The sequence below is a fragment of the Haliaeetus albicilla genome, chromosome 8 (genome assembly GCF_947461875.1).
Source record: "Haliaeetus albicilla chromosome 8, bHalAlb1.1, whole genome shotgun sequence".
In the NCBI taxonomy this organism is placed as follows: Eukaryota; Metazoa; Chordata; class Aves; order Accipitriformes; family Accipitridae; genus Haliaeetus; species Haliaeetus albicilla.
Genome location: NC_091490.1, coordinates 40,375,511 through 40,399,886, shown reverse-complemented (window position 1 = coordinate 40,399,886; position 24,376 = coordinate 40,375,511). Strand labels below are relative to the sequence as shown.

At 43.8% G+C, this 24,376-nt stretch overlaps 1 protein-coding gene and 1 long non-coding RNA gene across 2 annotated transcripts; one reads left to right on the top strand and one right to left on the bottom strand.

Moving 5' to 3' along the window:
* Window positions 1-513: 513 nt before the first annotated feature.
* LOC138686313 (uncharacterized) lies at window positions 514-22,899 on the bottom strand. The gene is made up of 5 exons (XR_011325648.1): window positions 22,646-22,899; window positions 16,453-16,603; window positions 15,328-15,447; window positions 12,680-12,873; window positions 514-1,944 (listed from the first exon to the last, which is right to left on the bottom strand). It is a non-coding gene; the product is annotated as an uncharacterized lncRNA (long non-coding RNA).
* On the top strand, window positions 14,031-14,930 carry NFILZ (NFIL3 like basic leucine zipper). Its single transcript, XM_009925423.1, has one exon. It carries the CDS (start codon window positions 14,031-14,033, stop codon window positions 14,928-14,930), a length of 900 nt encoding a protein of 299 aa, XP_009923725.1.
* Window positions 22,900-24,376: the final 1,477 nt, after the last annotated feature.

Genomic DNA, 24,376 nt, shown 5'->3' with positions numbered 1-24,376 from the left:
TGTAGCCAGGGCTGAACTCTACTGCACGGTCTGTAAGCACAAAACCAAAGACTGTGCCTTGAAGCCACTTTTCCTACTGGCTTTCAGTGAACTCCAAAACACATTTCCTCCCCTGCAGGCAAAAGTATCCCCAGAGTTTCTCATTAATGTTGTTACCATTAATTAAAATGCAGGAGAATTGGGAATGTGCTGTCAATAGGCCTTGAGAATTGCTCCTGAAAAGAGGTCCCGCTGCCTCAGAGTAATCGACTCCCCGGGCACACTGTTCGTCCCTTACCACACAAAAATCATAGTAGATTCAAACTCTTTCAGGTTGCTGTGGTAGCAATGGCCCTTTCCTTGCTCTTTGTCTAATGTTAAACCCAATATTCTTTGTATACTTTATAGTCATTGCAAGTAATATGCAGTAAAGAAAACTCTAGAGAGAAAAGCTGATATGCAAAAGAAAATGAAACTACCATTCTGAATTCTGTGGAATTAACCAAATTTCCCCTTCTACATAAGTGTCAAGATCGTAGATATAAAATGCAAGTTAATGAAACACTGTACATTTGTTGAAAAAGCTTGTGAGTCTCATATGACAGAGATGCGTATCTATCTGGATGTTGCAAATCTGCCAAACCTCAATCTGCTGTTCATAATCACTTGGTTATTTATATAAGCAACATGAAATGCAGTTCCAGCTACAGAATCTTGCTATTGCTAGCAGACACATATTAACAGTAAACTAATATCAAATGCATACTAAAAACCTCTTTCTGAAGATTTTTAATGAAATTCTCTGCAAAGTTATGTCATGAGATAAATAAGTTAAGACTGTGGGAGGAACTCTCACATTCACTGACTTTCAATGCCAGTGGCATGTGCTTACTTAGCTGAGAAATGAAAAGATGCAATTTTTTTTCATTAAAAGCCAAATTTGCAAAATCTCCTTGGATTTAAGCATTTAGCAGGGCACTTTGATGAGGTTTACACAAGGATTTAAAAGCACCAGCTCTAACATTTTTCTAATTTTCTTTAATAGTTCATGCTATTGCCTCCAAACCTTTTGATGTTTATTCTTCTTCCCAGCCACCCAATCCTTGTACCTGATACTCCAGCTCACCTTCATTCCCATTTGGCTCTGGGATTTCTTGCATCATATGAGAGTTCACATTTTCAGCTCACCAGATTTAGAGGGCTCATTAATTTTCAGTGTGGTTTAGATATACACAACTCTAAGTAGTTTTAGAAAATAGGTTGTAGATACCTGAAATTGTTACCTCTACAATGCCACATCCCATTTACGTTCTTTGTACATTTTGCTCCTGAATTTCACAGGTTATTTTTGAGAATGGGAGTAAGATTTTTTCAATTGCTTTTGCAAGTTGTGTTTTTTGACATTACAGATTTTAGGCAGCAGATTGGTCTAGCAGAAGCAACCAGTTCATAAGGTGTACTCTTTATTTAAGCAAATTTAAATGAACATAATGTGTATGATAATGTGCATCCATATTGTTTGTCAGTGTATTAAGAACTACAAAGACAGGAGAGGAAATCAGCCCTTGATGAGGTTGGGTATTTTTAGACCTCACAGATTACAACTGAGTGAATTTTTTGCAAGAGACTACATTCAAAAAACAACAAGATATTAGTGTCCCTAAAACTGTTTTTCTAAGAGTTCCACTGGCAAAAAAATGGGAAGCAGTTTTTATGAAGACTCAAAATGCTTCTAAACATCTTCTACTTCAGATTTACCAAGCAGAAGATAATTTCAAAAAGGCGTTTTCATGTTGAAATTGATCAATTCCTTACGAGAGAAAATGGTTAACTATCCTGAAACATTTAATTTGAGATAAAACCAAAATGCTTTCTCTTGACACCGTAGAAACAGTTGTGCCGCTGTTCAATTCAGTCAGGGAAAGACTTCTTGTAGGGCATTCCAACGTGAGCTGCACTTTGCACCTGAAGAAGGAATTCAGATATATAAATAAATAGAGAGACAAGAGTCATGCCTAGTGTAATGAGATCAAAACTGCAGCTTCAGAGAAAGCAACATAATTTTGTATATTTTTTACATTCCCAGAAAACCCGTTTATTCTGCTCAGTATAGCTAATACCTACATAGCAGAATTTGGATGTGGGCAGCAGATTTGCTTATCCTATCAAAAGATAATGATGATGTCTAAAAGCAGGTTTTGCATCCCACATGCAAAAGCTAGTATATTGTGAGTATAGAGGTCTGAGCAGTATAAAATGTGAAATTCTGGTTTGCTGCATTCTTTCTAGTGGGGTGGGAGAGAATGAAGCTTTGAATAAAGTACACTGGTCTTGTCATGTCAGTGTAGCTGAAACATTCAAGTAGCCACTCCCCAAAACTACTTTATATATGAAGTGTGGACATTTTAAACAAGATGATTGTTTTTAAATCCCTTCCATGTATAATACTGAAAATAATTAGTAGCCAGCATTGCTTTTGATTTAAAGAGAGCATGACAGTAAATAAGTATTCTGTTGATTAAAAAGATCTGTGAGTAAGACATTTCTTGGGTCCTCCCAGACCAAGAAGTGAGCACTGAGAGCCCACCCAAAGGTTGGAACGTCCTGTTTCTACATGCGACAAATGCCCTTGCTGTATCATACAGAATACAAGACTTAAAATCTTTGAAATATCTAGGTATCATAATTTTTTTACTGCTCTAAATTTGAACTTTGCTGTGCTGTGGCTTATGACAGGCTAAATTTTCTTAGGGACATTCAAAGATTTGTTAGGAGAAGGAAAATGCAGTTCATGATTTGTTAGGAGAAGGAAAATGCAGTTCATAAGTGTACTACATGCCAATTATCCCAAATCTAGCATCTCTGCTTATGAGAAATAATTATCGCAATAATTAACTGTAGGGTGACTTCCATGCCAGCATGAGTGGAATAATCTGCAGGCATTAGGCAGTATTTCAGAAAAGACTAATGAGTCCAGACTCTGACATTTCTGATTGCCAAACATAAGAAGCTTCATTTAAAAAGACCGCTTTTGAAATTCAGGCATCCTTTAACATGTCTCAGAACTGCAGTCCTGTAATAAAGAGACGCTAAATCATGAACTATTTTAAGAAAACATTCCAGTTCTAACTTTAAAAGATGTCTTCTTTGCAGCATGTTTTTAAAAGCTAAATTCAAGTCATGTTGAGTGGTAAAATAAAAATGTGAAGAACTTCTGGGTTTGTTTTGGCTTGTTTGTGGTGTTGGGTTTTTTTGTTGTTGTTGAAGGGAAGCTTTCGATTTGTCTTGTTTTTGAGACTCCTCAGTGTCGGATTTTGAATCGTCTGCATCCACAAGAGCTAAACACATTTTTCGCTAATCGAAAGCTGAGACTCTTACCTAAGGAGGTAACTTCATCTAGCAGAGGCTTTCAGGGAAACAGCAGATATTAGGAAAGTCTTATTAAGCTTCAGGATTTTTTGCCTGAGTGACTCTGCAACATCTGTCCACCTGTAAGCAATGACCCAAGGACATGGCCTCATCTTTGTGATTCCTACCCTGACTTTTTCACTGAAACACAAGCCTCTAGAACACAATCCAGTTTTTGCTGTTTAGCCTTTCTCACTCCTTGTACTTTGTCTCACAGTTTCCCCTGGCTGCAGTGTTGTTCTTTGCTTCCTGGCTAGGTTATTGTGTAGTATTGGTTTGACATGTGCTCTTACTGTGCTACCATGTCAATGTGGCTGCGGCAACTGGGGAGTGAAGTGTCCCCTGAATTTTGGTCTTCGGGGAGTCAAAGACTGGTCCCGTGCTCCTGGGAATCTCTCAGACCCAAGAGCTCTGGCAGATGAAAACGCTTTGGTGAGTAATCTGATGTGTGTCTAGCTGAAATCTGTGCCAAGGTCATAGCTCCCTCCCTTTTCAAACCTCTGCAATAAGTCAGATAAGATGCAATTAATAGCAGAAAGTCAGACAACAGGCAGTTAACAGCAGAATTTGACTTTGTGTTTTGAGATGGAAGAGTTTCTTTATTTCCTTGTGGAGTCAAGCAGTTTAGGCAGAAATTCCTACTGCTTCCATCCAGTGAAAGTGTACTGCGAATATTAAATAACTCAAAGGATGGAAGAGGTAGTTCATTGTCTTTTGCTGGTTTCTGTAAAGGTTATTATAGACTGGCTGCTGATTTCTGCTGCTTTGGCAGAAATCTGGAATGAGTTGCACAGCCTTAGTGGAGGCACTCCAGATTTGACTCCAGTGTAGTTTCAGATAAAACCCAAGTCCTAATTTACAGCTTTATCTTCTTTTCTGATGATTTAAAAAGGAAACTGCAGCAATCAGTTTGAATCTGGAAGAAATATTTCTAGGACTGGACCATGTGAATTTACATCAGCATTTCACTTTAGTTACCCAGAAGTAAGTATTTTGAATCTGATAAAGCACTGATAAGCACCCTGTTGCTTTGGGCACAGAGAAACTCAATGATTTGAGACTGAAATTAGGAGTTTCATCTTTAGTACAAGTGGGTTGTCACTAGTTCTGTGTATTATAGAAACTCAGGCAGAAGTGGCTGATGCATGACTCTGCCTTGCAAAATCTTCAAAAGTTTCATTTATTTCCTGTGATAGCAGAGTGAAAGGGAAACCTCTGACAGAAAATCTTGATATTAACAATTAATGAATGAGAGAAGTGGTCACGTTCTGCAGTGAGTGCCCTTTGCACACATGTATGAGTGGAGCAGGCCTGGCAGCCTTCAAGACAAGTCGGTAGTGATGGCTTACTTCCTTAAAAAGAAAAAGGAAAGCTTTTAGAGAGCATTGAATCATTTGGACTTCTGCAAAAAACCACAAGGATGGGAGTCTTCCTGCCAGAAAACGATGAGAAAGGTGCCATGTGCAGAAATTTCTGGTCCTTGATACACTCTGCTCCTGATCTGCTAAATATTTCTATACATCTTAGTGTGAATGGTTTCTATTTTGTGATTATCAGTTTCTCATTCTGAAACAGGAGGGTAAGCAATAAGATGAGTTTTATTTAGGGTCTGCAAAAACTTTTGTAAATGGGATGCTATGATCAGGCCTGCATTGTGGAAGTGCTTATGCTGGAGTTAGGAGCAGGAAAAGACTGGGAGAAAGAGTGGGAGAGCTTGGCTTCAGTTTGTCCACTTAAAGCAAAATAATTTCTTAGGGCTGGAATCTGGATGACAGCACTGCTGGGTTAGCAAAACCCATGGGGCTCTACTGCGTATGTGTGTCTCTAAGGCTCAGTGGTAAGTTGAGGGCCTAATTCAGTTTTCTAAATAACAAATAATTTGCAACTGCTGATGTACGTGACTGTACAACAAGGAGGAGAATGGGGAATGAAGCAGGTTCTGGAAGTTTTACTGGCTGAACAAAATATTTGGGGTTGTGCGTTTTTGAAACCGATATGTGAAAAGATGAAGAAAGGAATCGGGAATATCAAATATAGGAGAAGGCTGTCTTTCCTGATGACTGGTGTTTGCTGGGGAATGGATTTTGAAAATGGGGGGAGGTCCTTGTTTTTATCAGGATTTGTTCTGCTTTTCCTCTTAAAGTATTGTTACGAACTTTCTGACAGTGGTAACTTTGTAGCTTCTACAGAGCCTGGGATTTTGTGATTTGCAAATGATTCCACTCTGTTTTTAAAATAGGGATTTCATGTGCCCTCAAGACCTACTAACCACAGATGATTGCATCTAGGAAAGATTAGAAATGTGTCCAGTTCTTTTCTGGTGGTTCTTGACTTCCAATTTCCAAGACAGAAAGCCACTGACTTGCTAACATCAATGGCAGCCCTGCTTAAGCCAGCATTTCTAGCCTTGTTTCAGGAAAAGCTCTTAGCCTCTACTTAATTTTAAACATGTACTTAGGTCTCATTGATTTCATAGCCTGCAATGACATTCCTGAGCTACAGAGAGGGACTTTGGGTCTAGACCGCCTCTCACTTCTTCCTCGTGATGAGGCATCACCATAACATCTGGGGTAACCTTGAGATAGTTATGAGCTTTATCTTTGTGAATTGATCTTTACTTTTAAAAAAACTACTGTGAAAGCAGTTTTTGTCAGACTCAGTATGAACCAAATGGAATTTTCCATCCCTCTGGGTAGGCAGAGAGAGGTGGAGAGCAGATGCAGGGCTGCACATACTGCCAGTGGCACGCTGCGCACGAGCATCCATCTACTCGTTCAACTGGAGCCAGATGTGTGAGTTTCTGGGCTGGTTCTCTTCTTCTCCCATCAGTCGTGTGAGTGAAGGTCTAGTGACTGGAAGAGACTTACTGCTGAGTTACATACACCAAGGTAAATGCAGCCACACCTTGCCGGTTCCTGTTAGCACAGCAGACCAAAAGCTGCCATTTAAAATATCTACGCGCAAGAATTAACAGGTTTATACCTGCCATCTATGCTGCTGCATAGCATAATGGTTTTATGTGTTACTTACTGCTTTTCGATAAACGATGTGACACAGATCTGATACAGTATGGTCTGGTCCTGCAAATCTGTGCATTATGCTTGTGCTTAAGCGTGCTCTCAGTAAGCCAGCTTCAGTAGTAGATGTAGTCTGGTCATGGTAGCATTGCCAAATTGAGCTTGTTGGCATTAGTTAGCTTGGGGAAATTCCAATCTATCTCAGCACTGTTGCATCTGAATGAAATAGCTCAGATATCTCTGTGCTACCCTGTGTTGTGCAGTGAAGAAATGGCCAGGGGAAAAAGAACAATTCAGTTATTCATGCTTTATATGTTCCTGGAGCAGGGTCCACCAAGTAGGTGCTGAAACTGAAGTAACAGGACAACTAAAAATGTTTGTATAATACTCAGTAGTATCCAGACCGTTTTTCAGATGTAGTCGGCTTTCCTAAGGAAAGTTTTAGTTGTTTAAAAAAAATCAGAAAAAATTATCTGAAAATACTATGATTTTAACTGTTCTGCGTTTTCAGCTGAAACACTCGAGTTTCCGATTCCAGTATTTCAGAATTCAACTAAAGTATTCCTGCCAAGCATAATCTGCTGAAAAGTCAATACTTTTGACCCGAACTATGAAATAAAGCAGAGGAAGAAAAAGGATTTCTTTAAAGTCCTTTCCCAGAGAAAAAAAACACATTTACGAAGTATTTTACATTGACCCATGGTGTGATGGCGTCAGTTTTCTTGGGCACAGAGGCAAGCTGAATGGAGCAAACATCATGAAGACTTCATTATTCATCAGCAGCATGCACTGAGGCATTTACAGACCAAGAAATGCTAAACTGTGTCACTTGCAAAGAAATCATTAGTAACTTAGGGTTTTTAAGGGTTTTGCAGAGTATTTCCAGTCTTACAGACTGTTGTAGACCCACAGTAAAATTTAGAGGTCAGTTTGTTCCAAATAGAGTAGTACCTAAGCTGGTTTTGAGGCTAGTTACCATGAGCAATGTGCGCTTTGCCCAAAAGGACTGAGGAATCAAGGAAGGCTTATACAGCTTACAAGCTGTAACACCCAGCAGTTCTGCTGCAGGCGGTTTGGTAATTTTGGGTAGGTTCACATGGTTTGAAGACAAAACTAATTCTACCAAGCCCCTAACAAACAACCTGTTGTGATCAAGCTGCAGAGACAGTGATTTAATATCTTTGAGCCTAGAATTTTAGTACACCAGAAAGTTCAATATATCCTTCAGACTCTGAATCTATAGAGAAAAACTTGATTTTCAGGAGTTCAGCATCTGTGGTTGTGGCCAGGTTTCAATCCACTCCAGAGAATCCTTATGGGGTCATGGAATCTGATTTTCAAACAAGTGCCCAAGCGAGTACAAAGCTTCAGTGGAAACCAGACTTCAGAAAACCTGGCCCGATGGTGAAAACGCTTGATTTTGAAAACCTGTCTGTAAAGGCACTGCAATACATTGACAGACTTGCAGCAACATTTGGTGCTCTGAGCCAACAATCATTTGTGTGTTTTCAAAATAGACACACATCAAAATTGTGACTTTGGCATACCGTAGTTGTTTCTGATGCAGTTTTACTTTGAATTTGAGTTTAAAGCGTCACCAGCAAGAGCGATTCTTCCATCAGTAGCAGCCACAGAAGCAGTTGTCCTGGAGTTCAGGCACACAGGTCATTAGGGTCTGCTCTGTTCTCTTCTCTTCTGCCTGCTTTAATCAATAGACTACGCTATTTCCCATTGAGATACAAAAAGTGAGTAATGCCTATTCCTCAATAGCACCTGTTAACCACTGCTTTAGAATGAATGTGAAATACTCAGGAATATGAGTAATTAGAATGATGTCCTTTTATCTTAAATCGGCCAGTAGGTTTAGAGAGTATTGTAAGATACTGCCAAACCACAGATCTTTTTTTTCTTATTACTATGGTGAAAAAACAGCAGCGAGGATCGAAACTTGTTTACTAAGGTGCTTGCAGTGCAGCGTTTGTACAGCGCAGTGGTCCTGGTAGAAGTTTTCAGAGGTTTCTGTTGTAAATCATGCCATGCTCACTGGGGCCTGTTTATTATCTTATTTTATCAGTGTAAATTCTGAATAACTCCTGTGGGTTAGATACTGATGTACTAGAGTGGCTTGAGATTAACAACTGAATGCTGATTTAGTTTAGGATGATATAATTTAATCAGCCTTGCCCAGCAGTGGTTCCGTCTTGGAGCCAGCTGGCGTTGGCTCTGTTGGACACAGCAGAAGCTTCTAGAAGCTTCTCACAGAAGCCACCCCTGTAGCCCCCCAGCTACCAAAACTTTGCCACGTAAACCCAATACAGCTAGAAATTTATTTAATACTTAAATTCACACAGTATTTTAGGACATAGGAGTGCTCAGACTCAGTCAGCTTAAAGGTCCACCTGGCATAATCTTTGGCCTAGTATTTTTTGTGATTCCCTTTTTATTTTTGATGACTACATTATCCTGAGGCAGTGAACTCCGAATTTCATTTAAATGTTGTATGAAGGTGTGCTTCCTTTTGTTTCTTTGAAATCTACTGTCTGATAATTCCAGCACATGTTCTTTGTTCTTGAGAAATAACGAGTTAGCATTTCTATTTACAGAAACTGTCCTGAATCTATGGCTGCTCTGGTTGCCCTTTGCAGGATCTATGCTAATTTTAATACATCCTTGGGAAAAAGAATAATCTGTGGGTTGAGAGCTTGACTTACGATCACAGAAAAGTGAGATTCACCAGCTGTTTTATGAGGCAGTGTGTTTTGATTAAAAAAAAAAGTTTATATCATCTCGTAGATCTGCAGTGAATCAGTTCCTGTTAGATATAAGTTTTTCCTGGAGGGCTTTGTGCAACCTGCTGGAAAGTACAATTCATCAGAGTCTGCTCTGATCTGCTGCTCAGGGTGGAGATAAGAGAAAGAAGGGGAGATAGGTCTGAACCAAACCTCTGAAGCCTGAGCCCTAACATGGTCTTCTGTTAGTGGAAGGAAAGCATTTTTACCAGAAATGAGGATCTTTTGACCAGGTAGATAGAGTACATGTACAAAAACCTCAATACAACATGTCCTCATTTTCACAGAGGTGTAAATGGTTTAGTGTCATCATTAAGCTAGGACATTACACATTTAGCCGTTCACAGCTGATTAGATGGATTGTAGAAGTGGTAAGGATAGTTTTTATTGCATGTCTTCATGTATTTAACAGTCTTTACATAAAAACATGGCTTGCTTTCTGCCTGCTCAGAAACATAAGAGACTGGAGGAGTTCAAAGGTGCTCTCTCTAGAGAAGTAGGACTTTGGAGAGATGCTCTGTCTGAACAGAACTAGCAGATTTAGTGCAAATCAGAGGTGAAAAATGAATGCCATAATTTTACAATGGTTTTGGTGCTTTCTCTTCTGTTCAGGATGCAGATAATACAGAACATGGCTGACATTCTGCCAAGATATTAGTAATTGTCTTCTACATTTATAACCACAGAAACAACAGATACCAGTGCACCTTAGGAAATATTAGTTGCATAATGCACTTGACCAAAACAGTTCTACCATTGTCACTAATATTAATGTTTCCACTCGTCCTTGCGGGTACAAGCTGCGTGTCACCTTGTGCACTTGATTGCTAGATTCTTCACTCGTGAAGAGTCCCAAGTCAAATGTCATGTGGGTGTATGTGCGACTTTGTGCAGATATAAATAACAGGTAGAGTTTAGACTCTGTACTCTGTGGCCTAAAACTTGATGTTTTCACATACTGGCTCAGCTCAATCTTCATTCCTTGCCCTTAAAAGGCCAGATCCTGCCTCTGATAAGAACTTCCCCTGCCTCCAACTTCACACCCAACCTCCTTCCAAACCTTCCCCACCTCCAAGTAAGTGTAACTGTGCCCTCCCTCTGGTTTGACTCCTGCCTCTTCTCCTGGACTCAGCCCTCACTTCTCATTATTTCACTTCCATCTGCTTCAATTCACACAGCATGAAGTTGAGGTCTGAAGGAAATTCTCACCTTGGCACAATGAACTAGAGTGTGAGGGATCGAACAAATGTGGGAAAGGTTAAACAAATGTGCTGAAATGAGTTTGCTGGAAGGAAGAGTTCAGGTTCTTTGTTACTTTTTTGTTCTGTCTCACAAATGCCTATTTTGGGTGCCTTTTATTTCCCATGCTTCCCAGCTATATTGGACAGTGAATGTTGGTTACAGTAATCTTGAAACTTCTTATAGGATCTCCTTATGACAGGCACCAGGAACAAGAGAAGGACAGGGAGAAAACAAACTACTTTACCCAATGAGGGTGCTGAGTTTTTACAGTGAAAAAGCCACCTGTTGATCTTTGACTCATTCAACAACAAAGTCACGTCAAATACTAACCTGAAAAATTCCTGGTAAGTGATTAAGCCCTGAAACAATAGTGTATTTCTGCCTCTTGACGCTGTCAGAAACCACAGGTACACTCACTGAAATTCTCCCTTTGATGCTTTGAGATCCGAAGTAATTTTGATCAAAAGCTGGAGGAATTACCCCAAACATATTCATGCTAAAGGACATTCATTGTTTTGGTCTCTAATTACTCTCAGAACCTTTGCATACTGTTTGAGATCTCAAAGACTTATGGCTAAATTAAAATAAATTCATTCCAAATGTATTTAATTACAAAATCACACTGATTTGGACAGAGAATATTTTCATGGAACTTGTCCCAGTTTAAACGAGAACAAAAACTCTGGTCATGCTGAGCAAACTCAGATAGTGAATAGATATGGATTTGTCTATTTTGCCAGACTGCATTGTGCAGAGATCACAGTTGATAACAACCTGCCAATACTGAAGGTCTCCAAGTCTGTAAAAATAAATAGCTGATACTTTATCTGTAAGCAGCAGAATATTTAATCAAATAGCTTCTACAGAAGATTAGCATTTTTAGGCTCAGTGTTCACATTTCTGCTGTATGATATGTAAGTAACTGTGTATATGACAGAACTCCTTTACATACATTCTCACATTGTTTGCTTTTCAAAATCCGCTAGTGATCTTTTATGCCTCATTTGTTGAGTGCTAGCTTGAGATACCTTGAAAAGGGATCTGATTTTCAGAAAGACCTATGCAAGAAAACAGAGTACTTTGCTTCCAAAATCTTGTCCTCTTTATGATTTATGAATTGGATTCTTAAGAAATCACTAGTCACTCTTGGAAAACTAGACCATTCAAATGTGTTTTTTTACAGGAAACCTAGGAAGTGAAGAACACTAGAAATTTTCAAAACCTCTAGACACAAATTACAACTGGACAATGTTTAGGACTTGGCTTTTTACACAGATGTGTGAGCTTTTTTGATTAGTGTTGATGTGAATGCTCATGAAGAGCAAGTGGAGCACCCAAACATGGTCCTTTATAATTTCTGTTTCTGTATGTCCTTCATTGAACTAGTGCCCTTCTGCATTCAGAGGGACATACAGTCCCTGCCCAAAGTGATGTCCTTGAATGATTTTGAATTATATCTTCCCCTTTTGCTTGTAGATGGGTATCAGTCATCAAGAAAAGAATAATTCATGTCACTCATGCAATAAGTTGATTTAGCAAGAATGTTGGCTATTAGTCATGGCCAATTATTAGCTGCGTTGATTTTCAGAAAGGTCACATGCCAGATTTTCACCAGCTTACAGCATCCGACTGCATGAACGTATACAGCCCAGGCTTTCTAAATGAGTTTGACTTCTCACTTCACCTGTGGCTCTGAATATGTCCATTTAATGTGATTCCTAAATAGCTGTTTGAAAGCCAAAAATGCTACAACTGGATGTTTCTGGCTAAAAACTGAATAATGCTCAGCTTTTGGATGTCATGTTGATTTTATTGCCCCTGAGTCTGGGCAATTTTCAGCCTGAAGCTTTTTCTTCTCAGGCCAGGGAAACATTTTCAGCTGAAAATACCAGCCAGCCCTCCTCTCCCCAACACTCTGACCAGCCCTGCCAGGAACCTTGGTGATGTTGTCCCCATGACTCAGAAAAGCACTTTGCAATTATATAAACAGGTACTATTATTATTCTAGCTATGTGGTGAACCATGAGTGCATTGCAGTTCTAGTAAAGTGCAACCCACCAGACAGTGTGGAGGGCATCCTGACCACTGTTTGTGCCTTGGTCTTTGTGGGTGCCAACAGTCACATAGTCATGAGGCTAAAATGAAGGGCCTTGCGCAAGGGCTGTGGGGATCGAAACATGACAAGTACCAAAGCTTCAGTGCATTAGTTGCTAACCAAAGTGAAACAATTATGCCCTTCTTTACCATTTTAGGGTAATCCTGTAGAGGTAACGGCTTATCAGGGTCAGTGCTGGCTGGTCCCTCTGGCCCAGCTTTCTGTTAGATGGGACGTAGGTCCTGAGCGGTCTGGCAGTGAAGCATTTCTGAGTGGGATCCTTTCTTTGCTCCTTCCCTATCCATCCTGTAGAGCTGTCATAACAAGCTGTCTCCTCTTGACTCTGAAAAGTAGTTTCCCAAAATTTAAGTTAGTCTCACAAGATGTGATTCCTCTCACCAGACCTAAGATGCCTGCAAGGGTTAAATCAGAATTAGTCACTCTAGGCTTTCTTGCAGTCAACAGACAACAGCCCAGGGAGCTCAGCTGATCAAATGTGACTACTTCAGAGTAAGATATATGTCATGTTAAGCTCCCTCACTAGGTCTCTGTGAAGCATAGAGGATGTCTGAGGTGACACTCACACTAGATCAGCACAATCCCTCCCAGACTGCCACGAGGCAGGAGGGCTGATGTGGTTTTCCTGGAAGATCGCCATGTTACAGGAAGCTTGTATCTTAGATGGGGATGTATGGAGTGCGACCTGTTATTAATTTAATTCACAACTTAGTAGTCAGGAACATACCATGGTCATTGTCTTCAGATGGACACTTCTGTGGCAACACTTGGTGCTCAGCACCCGCTGTGCAAGTACTAGCAAGCTCTTAGACGGCACTTTCATGGTATTCATACACATTTGCTTACAGATCTATCAAAATCACAGATTTCATCAAATCCAGTTTTCCAGAGTGGGACTAGGGAGGGTGGGGAAAAATGGCGACTGAGTATATGCAGTAGTTTTGTAATCCTGCTTCAGCTGCTAAATAAGGTATGTGGCTGAGGTAAATCAGTTCTTCTCCCTGTGCATTCCTTATCTGTAAAACAGGGGCAATGAGACTTATTTCCTTTGTAAGGCAGTTTGAGATTAGTGGGAGATAAGTAGTACATGAGAGCAATTTTTATTATCCTGATTGAAGTTAGTTAGGCAAAGTGTTTGTGACTGTCCACTGAGTCAGCAAAATATGTCCTTTTTAACTCTGCTCAGTCATACACATTTTTTGGGTACCCCATGATGGACTTTGCAGACACTGGTAAGATATGAGTGCATTGATGTGCAGAGAGTATTTTGAAAACGTGGCTCCAAAATGACAGAAATAGCTGAGGGAAGCTGTCCTCAGGTTACATGTGTGTATGGTGCTGTACTCAGTGTTCCTGGTATGACAGCAACAGAGATAAAACAATCACATAGCTATATTAATTTATTCATTGGTATTCATAACACCTTTAGTGGTAATATTTTTTTGTTCTAATTCTGGCAGAACCCCGGCTGTGTTCACGACCATGGAAAACTTCATGGCACCGCTGAGCACTGTAAGTGAGCTTGCACTTCAGCAGAGCAAGGCTAAGCTCCTCCATGGCAAGCTGAACGGTCCCTCCCGGCGCAAGCGGGAGTTCATGCCAGATGAGAAGAAGGACAACATGTACTGGGAGAAAAGGCGCAAGAACAACGAGGCGGCCAAGCGCTCACGGGAGAAGAGGCGCCTCAATGACTTCGCCATGGAGAGCCAGCTGGCTGCTCTCAGCGAGGAGAATGCCATCCTCAGGACAGAGCTGCTGTCCCTGAAGCTGCGCTTTGGGCTCATCAGCCCAGACACCAGCACCTACCCGGGTGACTCCCTTCAGGACTTCCTGGGGGTTTATTTCAGAGGGCACAAAGCAGCCTCCCCACTCCTTGAGGCAGAGCCCTTTGCTGGGGAGTCCTGCTTCTTCACAATGAAGAGCTTTGTGCCGACGGTGCTGGAGCCAGCTGACTTTTCCTGCAAAACCTTTGGCCCATCCAGAAATACCCTTGGCTGTGACTCAAAGTCAGCTCCCATGGACACATGTGGCCTTCAGCAGCCAAAGAGGCTTGATGCATCCTTCAGATCCACAGTTTGCTCTCCGTTCCTCAACTACCACTGCCCAGACAAATATGCTTTCCACTTGCCTTTGTCAGGCAGTGCCTGCTTCTTGTGCCCTTCCCCCATTCCAGCTGAGGTAAGCAAAGAAAGCAGCACAAATGCCTCAGATGAAGACGATGAGCAACAAGTGCCCAAAACTTCTCCTCTACCCCCATGCGGCCTGCCCTGCCCTTCAGAAGACCATTTGAAGGGCCGAAGCTATGCTGCCCTACCTCACAAGCTCCGGATTAAGACCAAAGCCCTCAGTAGCTTGGAGGAGAGTGGCCTGGACTCCCACTGAGGTAGCAGAGGAATGGCCCACTGTGGGGCCAATGTAAGACCTTCCAAAGACGTGACGGGTTTGGAAGGAGGGGGTGGGAGGGAAATGTCTTATGCTTCAAAGAGGGAAGTCATTTTCCCAGCTTTGCATAAATAATAAGGGACCTTACAGGGCTGGGCTGCATCACTACAGCATAACTGCTACTGGCCATGATGTTCGTCTTGCTGGACGAGACCTATCAGACCCTGCAGTTGCTGTGTGAGTAAGTCTGAGTTTCACCTGGCTGCTCTGCTTACAAACCAAGATAAAATTTGAGGTGTGAAGGGACCAGAGGCAGGAAGAGGCTAAGACAGCAGAGGTGGTGCTCACACCATGTAACACAACTACAGCTGCTTGGGGTGGCAACCATTTTAATTACCTTTGCTTCATCGTCGCCTTCATCCTCACGAATGTGCTTCATCCTCACAAACGTGCTTGAAGTCTTAATTGCTTGACATGGGAAACTATTGATGGAAACAGTTTCAGACCCCTCAGCTGTCTGGAGCAAGAAAAAGCGATAGTGATTAAAAGGCGGTGGATTTACACTGGCATGAAATGAGAGCAGAACCTAATCCATTTTATTCCCAGTTTATCATAATTTATCTTCAGAGAGAATGAACTCTTTTTCTCTTTGACCAGACACAGTGTGGTCCAGAAGATAGTTTCATTTATGTTTGCAACAATTATTTTGGAGGACTAAATATTTGTTTTTTACTCAAACGCAAGACATATTTTAGTTTTACTTCCTTCTTTTTAAATAAGGTATTTTCAAAAATGATATTTCTTTATTTGGAAATTGCCTTTATAAAACATTCTCTCACTTTTAGCTGAGTTGACTGAACCATTTCCTTTTTTTGAAACAAATTACTTATAAAATAAAAAAAATAAGCAAAAAGACAATTTATACCAAAATTGTTAATGTAGAGGGTAGAAAGCATTTCAACGTTTTAGACCTTTTTAGTGATTTAAAAATTATTTTACCAGCTTTAAATGCAAGTGAGCAACTCAGTTAACATCTGGCTGTTTATATTAATTGAGGTAAATCTCAACTGGCCCAATGCTGGACTCACACTGGATGTACTCATTGATTATTTCTATTTACCATACTGTGCAAACTGGAGAGACTGAACTGGAGACCTAGCACTGAAGGTTTCTCTTGAGTTTCAGTGCCTGGCATATTTGCAGTACTCAGAAATAATAGAGGAATATAATACTCATAACTGTAGCCTTTTGGGTCCCTGCTGCTACAGAGTGCGCAGCACCACTTGATGAGCTGCAGATGTGGAACAGAATGGGCTGGACTTTGCAAAAACAGTAAAGGCTATACTGCTGTTTTAGAGATCTCCTGGACATGGAAGCACTGATTTCCATCCCCTTGTGAAGGAGGGAGGAGACTTAGAAGCATACAATGCCCAGGGCAGGGAGGAAGATGTCCAACAGATTTTGTAGGTGTGTCCCATTTACGGATATAAGCTACCAGCTTGCTCCCCTCCCAAGGCTTTACCTGTGTCAGCTGGGCTGCAGGAGATGCTCCCTCCCAGCTGAATCTGTACAGTGAGATGTGTTGGGAAGCTTCAGCAAAGCATCATTGTTGGAAAACTGCTCTCAGGCTGGGCAAGCTGTTACTTGGTTCTCACATGGTGCTTCTGCTCCATCTGCAAGCATTCAAGAAGTGTCCATGCTAAGACATTTCTAGCATCATCTCCATAGTGGTTTTAGCTATTCCTGGTGACAGGGGTTTCCATCCTGTGTCTTGGGAGACTGCTCTTTTCCAGATCTCCAGACTTTGTTTGATTTTATCTAATGCATTTGGGTTCAGCCCCTTTCCCCTTTTAAAGCATTTTGCTCCCTTTAACCTATGCACGCACTGCACATAGTGTATGTATTCCTTGGGGTATCTGCTGGGACACTTTCTCCGTCCATCCTGCCTTCTGACTGCTTAGCCTTTGGGAAAGCTTGCACTGCAGCCATGACAGTGAGTGTGGAGTAGGTGTGATATGGCTGGAGAACTTTAACTCAGCTTACCATGTAGCTCAGGGCTTAGTGTAAGGCAGGAGGCATCTTGAGTTATAGCTACATTGAGGTGAAAGCCAGCTGAGCCTCAGTAAGCAGTAGCCTCATAGAGGTCTCTAAAGCCTACTTTACACTGTTCCTCAGCCACCTCAGTGTACAAGCCAAAGATAGTTCTCAGAGATGTATTCCAGGTATAGCTGTAACTTCTTGTCCTCAGTTCTCCTTTCATGTTTTGACTTTTTTCCTAAGGAAAGGAGGCTAGGCTAATGCAGTTCTGATGTTTCTGTGTCTGTCAGCCCTAAATGTTTTTTGACATTGGACAAATACAGCCCAATCTGATGGAAGAAGACAGATCTCAAAGAGAATAAGCAACTTCAGATCCTTCTCCTCTGCCCCAAACATACATTTTCGTGCAATCTACCATGTCCCTACTGACAGAAAAACTGCACTGCCTGCTCAGCCCTACTGGAAACCAGAGATGACACTGAGAGCTCAACCTCCTAGCTCAGATCCCTGGGAGTCTCCGCTTCACCAGTTCTGCTGCTCACAGGACTACCCTGTTCCTTTTTGTGTTACACTGTTCTCACTAAAATTTCAGGCTCTGGACAATAAGGACAATTGTCAAAAGTATTTTTCTAGAAATCATTTTATAGCTAATAAAGAAATGAACCAATAATAAGACCATGTAAAAGGGCAAACCATGCTACCTGACATGGGATGTAATAATCCCTCAAATTGGTTTGGAAAAGAAGGCCCTTAATGTGAGCTGTACATAGGGTCATCTGAACCATGGAGGGATATGAACATGTTGTGCCTAATAAAACTCTGTTTCCAGAATCTGCAAAAGGTGTATTTGCCTGTCTGTTGGGACTGTATCTGTACCGAACTTTGCTCCTGAGGAACAGCCAGTGTGATAAATGTATCCCATGGAGACAAGTCCTGCGCAGCAGGAGCACAGGTAGCTGCCATTAAGGGCACAGATTAAGCAGGCTGTGGAGCACATACCTTCCTGACTCCTCTGTCCATAAATGTGTTTTCCCCCCATCTGTGTTTATGTTCTCACAGCAGGACCCTCAGTTCTCCACCGTGCAGTCCTCCTACAGCTACCGCACTGCTGGCGTGCTGGCAGAGGGGCTGGCGCGGTGGGGCTCACACAGAGCTCACAACCTTTTATAGCAATACCCTGCAAGGGTCAACCCCGCTGACTGTCCATCTCTTGCACTTTTGTGCTGAGATCAGTGCAGAGAAATGGGCAGACCTTCACGCTCACAGCTGCCGAGGCTGGAGCCCCCGGCCTGCAGCGCAAGGGGCGCAGCTTTACTGTTCTTACTGGCATGAAGGGAAACCAGAGCACTGCAACCGCTCTTCAGGTGTGAAACTTGACGCAGTGATGCTTTCAGATTAAAAGAAACCACAAGTGGTTCAATTTCCTGTCCTATTCCCTCTGTCCTCCCTTCCCCTCAGAACAGGTAGGGACAGCCCATAGCAAGAAGGCAGCTTAGAAATATTTTCACTAGTAGAAATTGCTTCCTCCCTACTCCTGCCCTTCTCCATCACCACTGGACCAGCTTTTCTCACTGCTGTGCAGGGCCCTCCTCTGGCTCCATGTGCCTGCAGCCATCTCAGGATGCAGCAAGTGGCTGTGAGTGAGCGATGTGGGGTGCAGGCAGTAGCTTGGCCATGGCAGCAGAGCTGAGGGTAGGTCAGCTCACCCTGCTATGTAGGATGTGTTAGGTGCTGGCAGGGAAGGAGGTAGCTCCCAGGACCTGCCTTCCCTCCCAGCCCTGCTGCCTGGGGCCCGGGGTGAGACGACCCTGAGAGGTTTAAACCCGCAGGTGCCCAAAGGTGAATTTTTGTGGGAAGCAGGCGCAGTTCGTCTGAAGATGATGAAGAAATGAGTAATGCTTCCTGTTTGTTGTGCCCCCGCTGTTGCACAAACTGAGGGCCAAACCTGGAGCCAGGGCTCACAGCGGTGTAAGCTGCCAGGCTCATGTGGAGGGAGCAGAAGCGCGCGACAGCAGCAGCAAAAGAGCATGAAAGGGTGTGAAGTAAGCCAGCCCTGGCCCCACACCTAGCTCATCTCACACCTCTTACAACCCCTTTGCCACTATTTCTCTTGCTCCGGGTTTTGCTTTTCCTCCCCTCCAGGGCCACTCGCCTGGAGGAGATGCAGATGCGGAGGGGGTTTCCCCTCCCTCCACACTTGCATTTCTCCTTTGCTGCCTCATTCTAGAGTTTCCTACTGGTACCTGGTGGAGATCCAGCCATCTCTGTTGACTATCCCATCCCCAAGTTGCACATTTAATAACATCTTCAAATAAGAGCCATTATAGTACTAATTGTTTCAGATGATAATAGCTGCAAGGCTTGCCTGGAAGGCAGCTGACCTATTTCCGATCCTGCTCAGGCTTAGAAGTTAATTCGTTAACTACTCTTTGTTCCAAAGTCATCTCAGGTAGTTTTCAAGCTGGTTAATTCCCAGGGCGAGTGTTATATAATTAAAAAAAAACCTGTGTGTGTGTCCTAAGAGGGGGAGGTGAGGAAGATATTTCTTGCCTGTATCTCTTTGGAAAACTATTCTGATATTTCTTTATCTGTCTACCAGAACGGAAAGGTCAAAAGCACAGCCTAATTCAGTACCAACTTGCATTTAAGGTTATACTGTTGATTCAACCCATAGTTAAACATGTAAACCAATGCCCCAGATTTAATATCATCATTATTTACACTGGCAAATACAGGCCTGTGTTTATCAGTACCACTTGGTGATGCTTATTCTTAGGGCAGAGGTGAATTTTAGAAATTACATGGGGCAGGACATTGGAAGGCAGAAGCTGTTAAACCTGGCTCTGCGCTGCACACTTCCACCGTTTTGCAGCTCCCTCAGGCAGAGATGTTTTATTTACAAAATCAAAAAAGTTCTCGCTGTGACAGGTGAATAGCCCCCTGCCCATGGCTGCTCACTCCACACCTCTGTGCACAAGGGGTTTTGCATCATTACTGAGTCCCAGGTGCAGACTGGCAGCTTTTCAGGGCAGGAATAGGGCTGAGATGTGGGGCTTCTCCTTTGGCACCTGCATCCGTGACTGAGCCCAATATCCCCCAGGAGCTGAGCCCAGCCCCTGCCACAGCTCTCCCTTGCTCCTTTGCTGGGGTCAGGAACATGACCGTGGTCCCAGCACAGACCTTCTCTGGTGAGCAAGTCCTGGTGCACATGGCCAGCCCAGGCTCCCCCGAAGCACAGCTACCGCGAACACTTTCATTCGAAAGCACAACCAGCGAAGGAAGAAACAATAGAGAAATAACAGCCTTTTGCTTTGCATAGGAGCTGGTGGTTTCAGCACTTCCCCAGAAAACGAGAGACTGCTTCAATTCCCTTTTCTGGCTGCAGGTATTCAAAACTGCTTCCCAAGAGAAGGGAAACTGCCTGGGCAGGCAGCTCAAGCAGACCAGGGTACCCTCCTCACTCTGCTGGGACCAGTGCTCCCCCACAGCCAGGAACTCAGGATGCAAAGGGCTGGAAAGGGAACAGAGAGGGAGCCAGGGATAGTGGCATTCCCCTCCTTGCAGAAGAGGGGAATCATGTTGCAGCCTTTAAACATTTCACAACACTTCTTTTGTATTCAGTGCCTAGTGCTCTTACCAGTCACAGATGAATCTGGCTTTCTAACTCCTGATGTTATTTCAAGGTGTATTTTTAAAGCAGGCTTTCCCCCTCTGCACACCTCCAGCCTTCACAATCAATACATTTCTCTCAAATTAAAAAATATAGCCATTTTGCTATAAAATTTCCAGGTGACAATTTTGCTGATCATAAGGGAAAGTTCTCAAAAGCCCCAAACAGATTGCAGGAAATACAGCTTAGGTGTTAATTTGAGAGGAACCGTGGTGGCATCTGTTTTCTAGTCAACGTGTTCAGTAAGTGGTTGAGAAAAAGCAGGAAATAGTGAAATGAAAAAGATTCTGGCATTATAAAGTTATTCAGGCTGGCAAAAGCCGAAAATGACTGTGACAAGTTGGGGAAGATCTCACCATGCTCAAAGACTGCAGAAGAAAATGCAGGGGTAATTAAATGATGATAAATACAAATTAATGCACAAAGGAGAAAGCCATGGCCTTAACAAATCATGCAGTCACTGGGAAGTAACAACTAGCACTCTCCAAGACAGCTCTGCTGTCCTGTTGAGCTCACATCTTCAATGCCATTTGCCATTCTGCTCCTCCTGCCTCCAAGAAGAGGCAACAAAAAGAGGGCAATGGCAGTGAGTGGAGGTGCAGAATGGCTCTGGTATGGAGCTTGGGATTTTGAGTTGGCAAGAGGTAGCTGAGAGAGACATGCTACAGGTATCTAAATATACATCATGGGAGACCTGCAGAATTTGAACAGGGAAAAATTATGCACTGGTTTCCATAACGTAGAATGATCTGGAACTGAGTGAAAGTGGGCAGAGGCTTTAAAAAAAGCTGAAGGAAGTATTTTTTCATGCAGCACATGGTTAAACCATGCAACTTGTTACCACAGGATGTTGCGGATATAAATGAGGTCAAAAAGCAATGAGACAATTTCAGGGAGGATTAGTCTTGTCAGGAGCAATGTGGTGGTGTGAGACCCTGGCTCAGGACATCCCTGAAGTGCAGCCAGAGGAGCTGGGAGGGCAGGCGATGCTGCTGCTGCTCTCATGGGTTTTTGCTAAGCATCCGCCAGCTTTGGAGACAAAGCCATAAGGCTGCATGGAGCTGAAGTCTGATCCAACTGCTTCTCCATCCCTGTGCCTCTGAAAAGAAAATTTCTCTGCTGCCAGACACTGCACACGCCAAAAAACCCCAACAAATCTCACACATGTCAGGCACTATTTTTCACACCTTTGTAGTGTTAGGTGGAGAGATGACTACAGAGTCTTCCCTTAAGAGCATGAGTTAACGATGACCTTTAGCTTAGGTTAAGGACCAAAACTGAATCACTACTGATGTAGGAAAAGTTAGCAATGACTTCTGGAAATAGATGCTGCATTCAGAGTACCCTGCTTCCTGACAGACCTTATAGCTCCTGGGTGTACCTGTAAGGGCAATGCCATTTCAAAAATCTATTTTAATTTTGATCTTGGCGATATTTCCATCATTATAAAATAATTAGATGGGAAAATTCCAAACCATACACAACTAGCAGTATTAATCATCTGCAAAATGAACTGCTCCCTGCATTGCACCCTGTCCCCCACTCACATGGGAGACCAGACTCTGCCGTGGGCAGCAAAGACGCAGACCCAAACTGAATTCCCCCATTCCCATCCTATAGCATTTGTCGTGGTTTCAGCCCAGCCGGTAACAAAGCACCACGCAGCCGCTCGCTCAGCACCCCCCCACCCCCGGCCACGGTGGGATGAGGAGAAAATACAAAGGCAGGCTCGTGGGTCGAGATAAGGACTGGGAGGGATCACTCCCCACTCACGGGCACGGGCACGGGCACGGGCACAAGACAGGCGCAACATGGGGAAGAAACAGACCCAACTTAATTGGCTACCAATCGAATCAAAACAAGGACAACGGGAAGCAAACCCAAACCTGGGAACACCTTCCCCCCAGCCCTCCCTCCGTCCCGCCTCAACTCCGCCCCCGGTCCTCTCCCCCTCCTCCCCCCGGCGGCGCAGGGGAACAGGGGCCGGGCCGGGGTCGGTCCCTCACACCTTGTCTCTGCTGCTCCTTCCTCTCGGGAGGAGGACTCCTCACTCGTCCGCTGCTCCGCCGTGGGGTGCCTCCCACGGGGGACAGTCCTTCACGAACGTCTCCAACGCGAGTCCTTTCGGCGGGCTGCCGTTCCTCACAAACTTCCCTGGCCTGCGTCCCTCCCGCGGGCCGATCTTCAGTCACACACTGCTCCAGCGCCGGCTTCCCCGTGGAGTGGCGGCCATCTTGGGGGGCTCCGCTCCCCTCCATGGGCTGGGGGGGCACAGCCTGCCGCCTCACCGCGGGCTGCGGGGGCGTCCCCTCCTCCCCGCCTTCCTCACTGACCTCGGTATCTGCAGGTGCTCCTCTCACATTCCAATCCCCCGACTCACTGGGGGTTCCCCTTCTTAAATCTATTCTCCTGTCACTGACGGGCTCGGCCTGGGCCAGCGGCAGGTCCGGCTTGGAGCCGGGGGAGTTTCGAGCAGCTTCTCACAGGAGCTGGCCCTGTGGCACCCTCCCCCGCTACCAAAAAAACCCCCATGCCACACAAACCCATAACAGGATTCTTCTAATTTAATCTTGTGTCAATTCTAGAAGGTTATTTCTAGATAAGCGGGTTGGTCTTTTTGTGGAAAAGAAAATAATTGTCATGTTTCTGGTTGGCATTTCCATCATCAGAAATCCCAGGTGTCCTGGGCAGTGTCCGTGCCTGCGGCTCCAGCGTGCACCGGGGTAGCTGGTTTGCAATCCCTTGAGGGCACAGGGCTCAAGTTTCTTTACAAACGCCAGTCAGGGGCTGATACCTGGTGCTTAGGGGGATGTTTACAGTGGGAAGGTGCTGGCATCCAGGTGACCAGCAGTCAGCAGGGCAAAAGCCAGGGAAGGAGGATGCGACATGGCTTCTCTGCATTCGTAGTGATGCTCTGGCCCTTGAGGTGAGTTGCAGGTTCTGGACACTGGAAGTAGGGCTGGTTTTTATTGTTTCGTATGCAGAGAGATCATGTGGGGCTAGATTGAGTGACTGCAGGCCGCAAGAGCATTTCTGCCCCTTATCTCTTGCTGGCCTTATCTGCTGCGCAAGAGCTGCTGATCTGCCTGCTGTGCTCTGAGCTGCCTGGATTGCACCCCTATTTCTTTCCCGCCGAACCTTGCCCTTATTTTTATATCCAGGTGCCTTCTTTGCACGCTCTTCTGCAGTGCTCTGTCTATGCACTTCTGGCAGGCAGCCCTGACTATACTTTGCACATCTTACCAATTGTGCAAACTGGACCTGGTTCTTCTCCTAGCTTAGCTACACCATTGCTGTTTGGGCACCATCTGTGCAAACATGGAAAAGTATTTTGAAAAACTGGGTTTAACAGGAAGAGTGTTAGAGATTTTTTATGAAATACCACCAGCAAGGCATGCCGGTTTTTTCATGCCCACCTGCATCTCTGCTATTAGGAATAGGCAGAAACTGATGGTCAGAGCCTTAGTAACAGTTTAGTGCATAGTAAGTTGCATAATACAGCGCCTTGGTGCCTGTGGTCTTGGGCTTCCAGGGGGCTGAGTCCTATGGTGGAGATGTGCATGACCATGGGCTTCTTGGCCTGATTTATCCAACTGGGGTTTAGGGATGGTAAACTGTGAGGTCCGTCCATCCTTGCACAGCAAGGTCAGGCTGAAATACAGCTGGAGAAATAGTCTTGAGATACCCACTGGCCATCATCTGGGGCAATCTTCAGCCTCCTGTGTCACCTTAACTGGAG

Excerpts from the sequence above, each read along its gene's own strand:
- NFILZ (XM_009925423.1), top strand. The coding sequence starts at position 14,031 with ATGGAAAACTTCATGGCACCGCTGAGCACTGTAAGTGAGCTTGCACTT.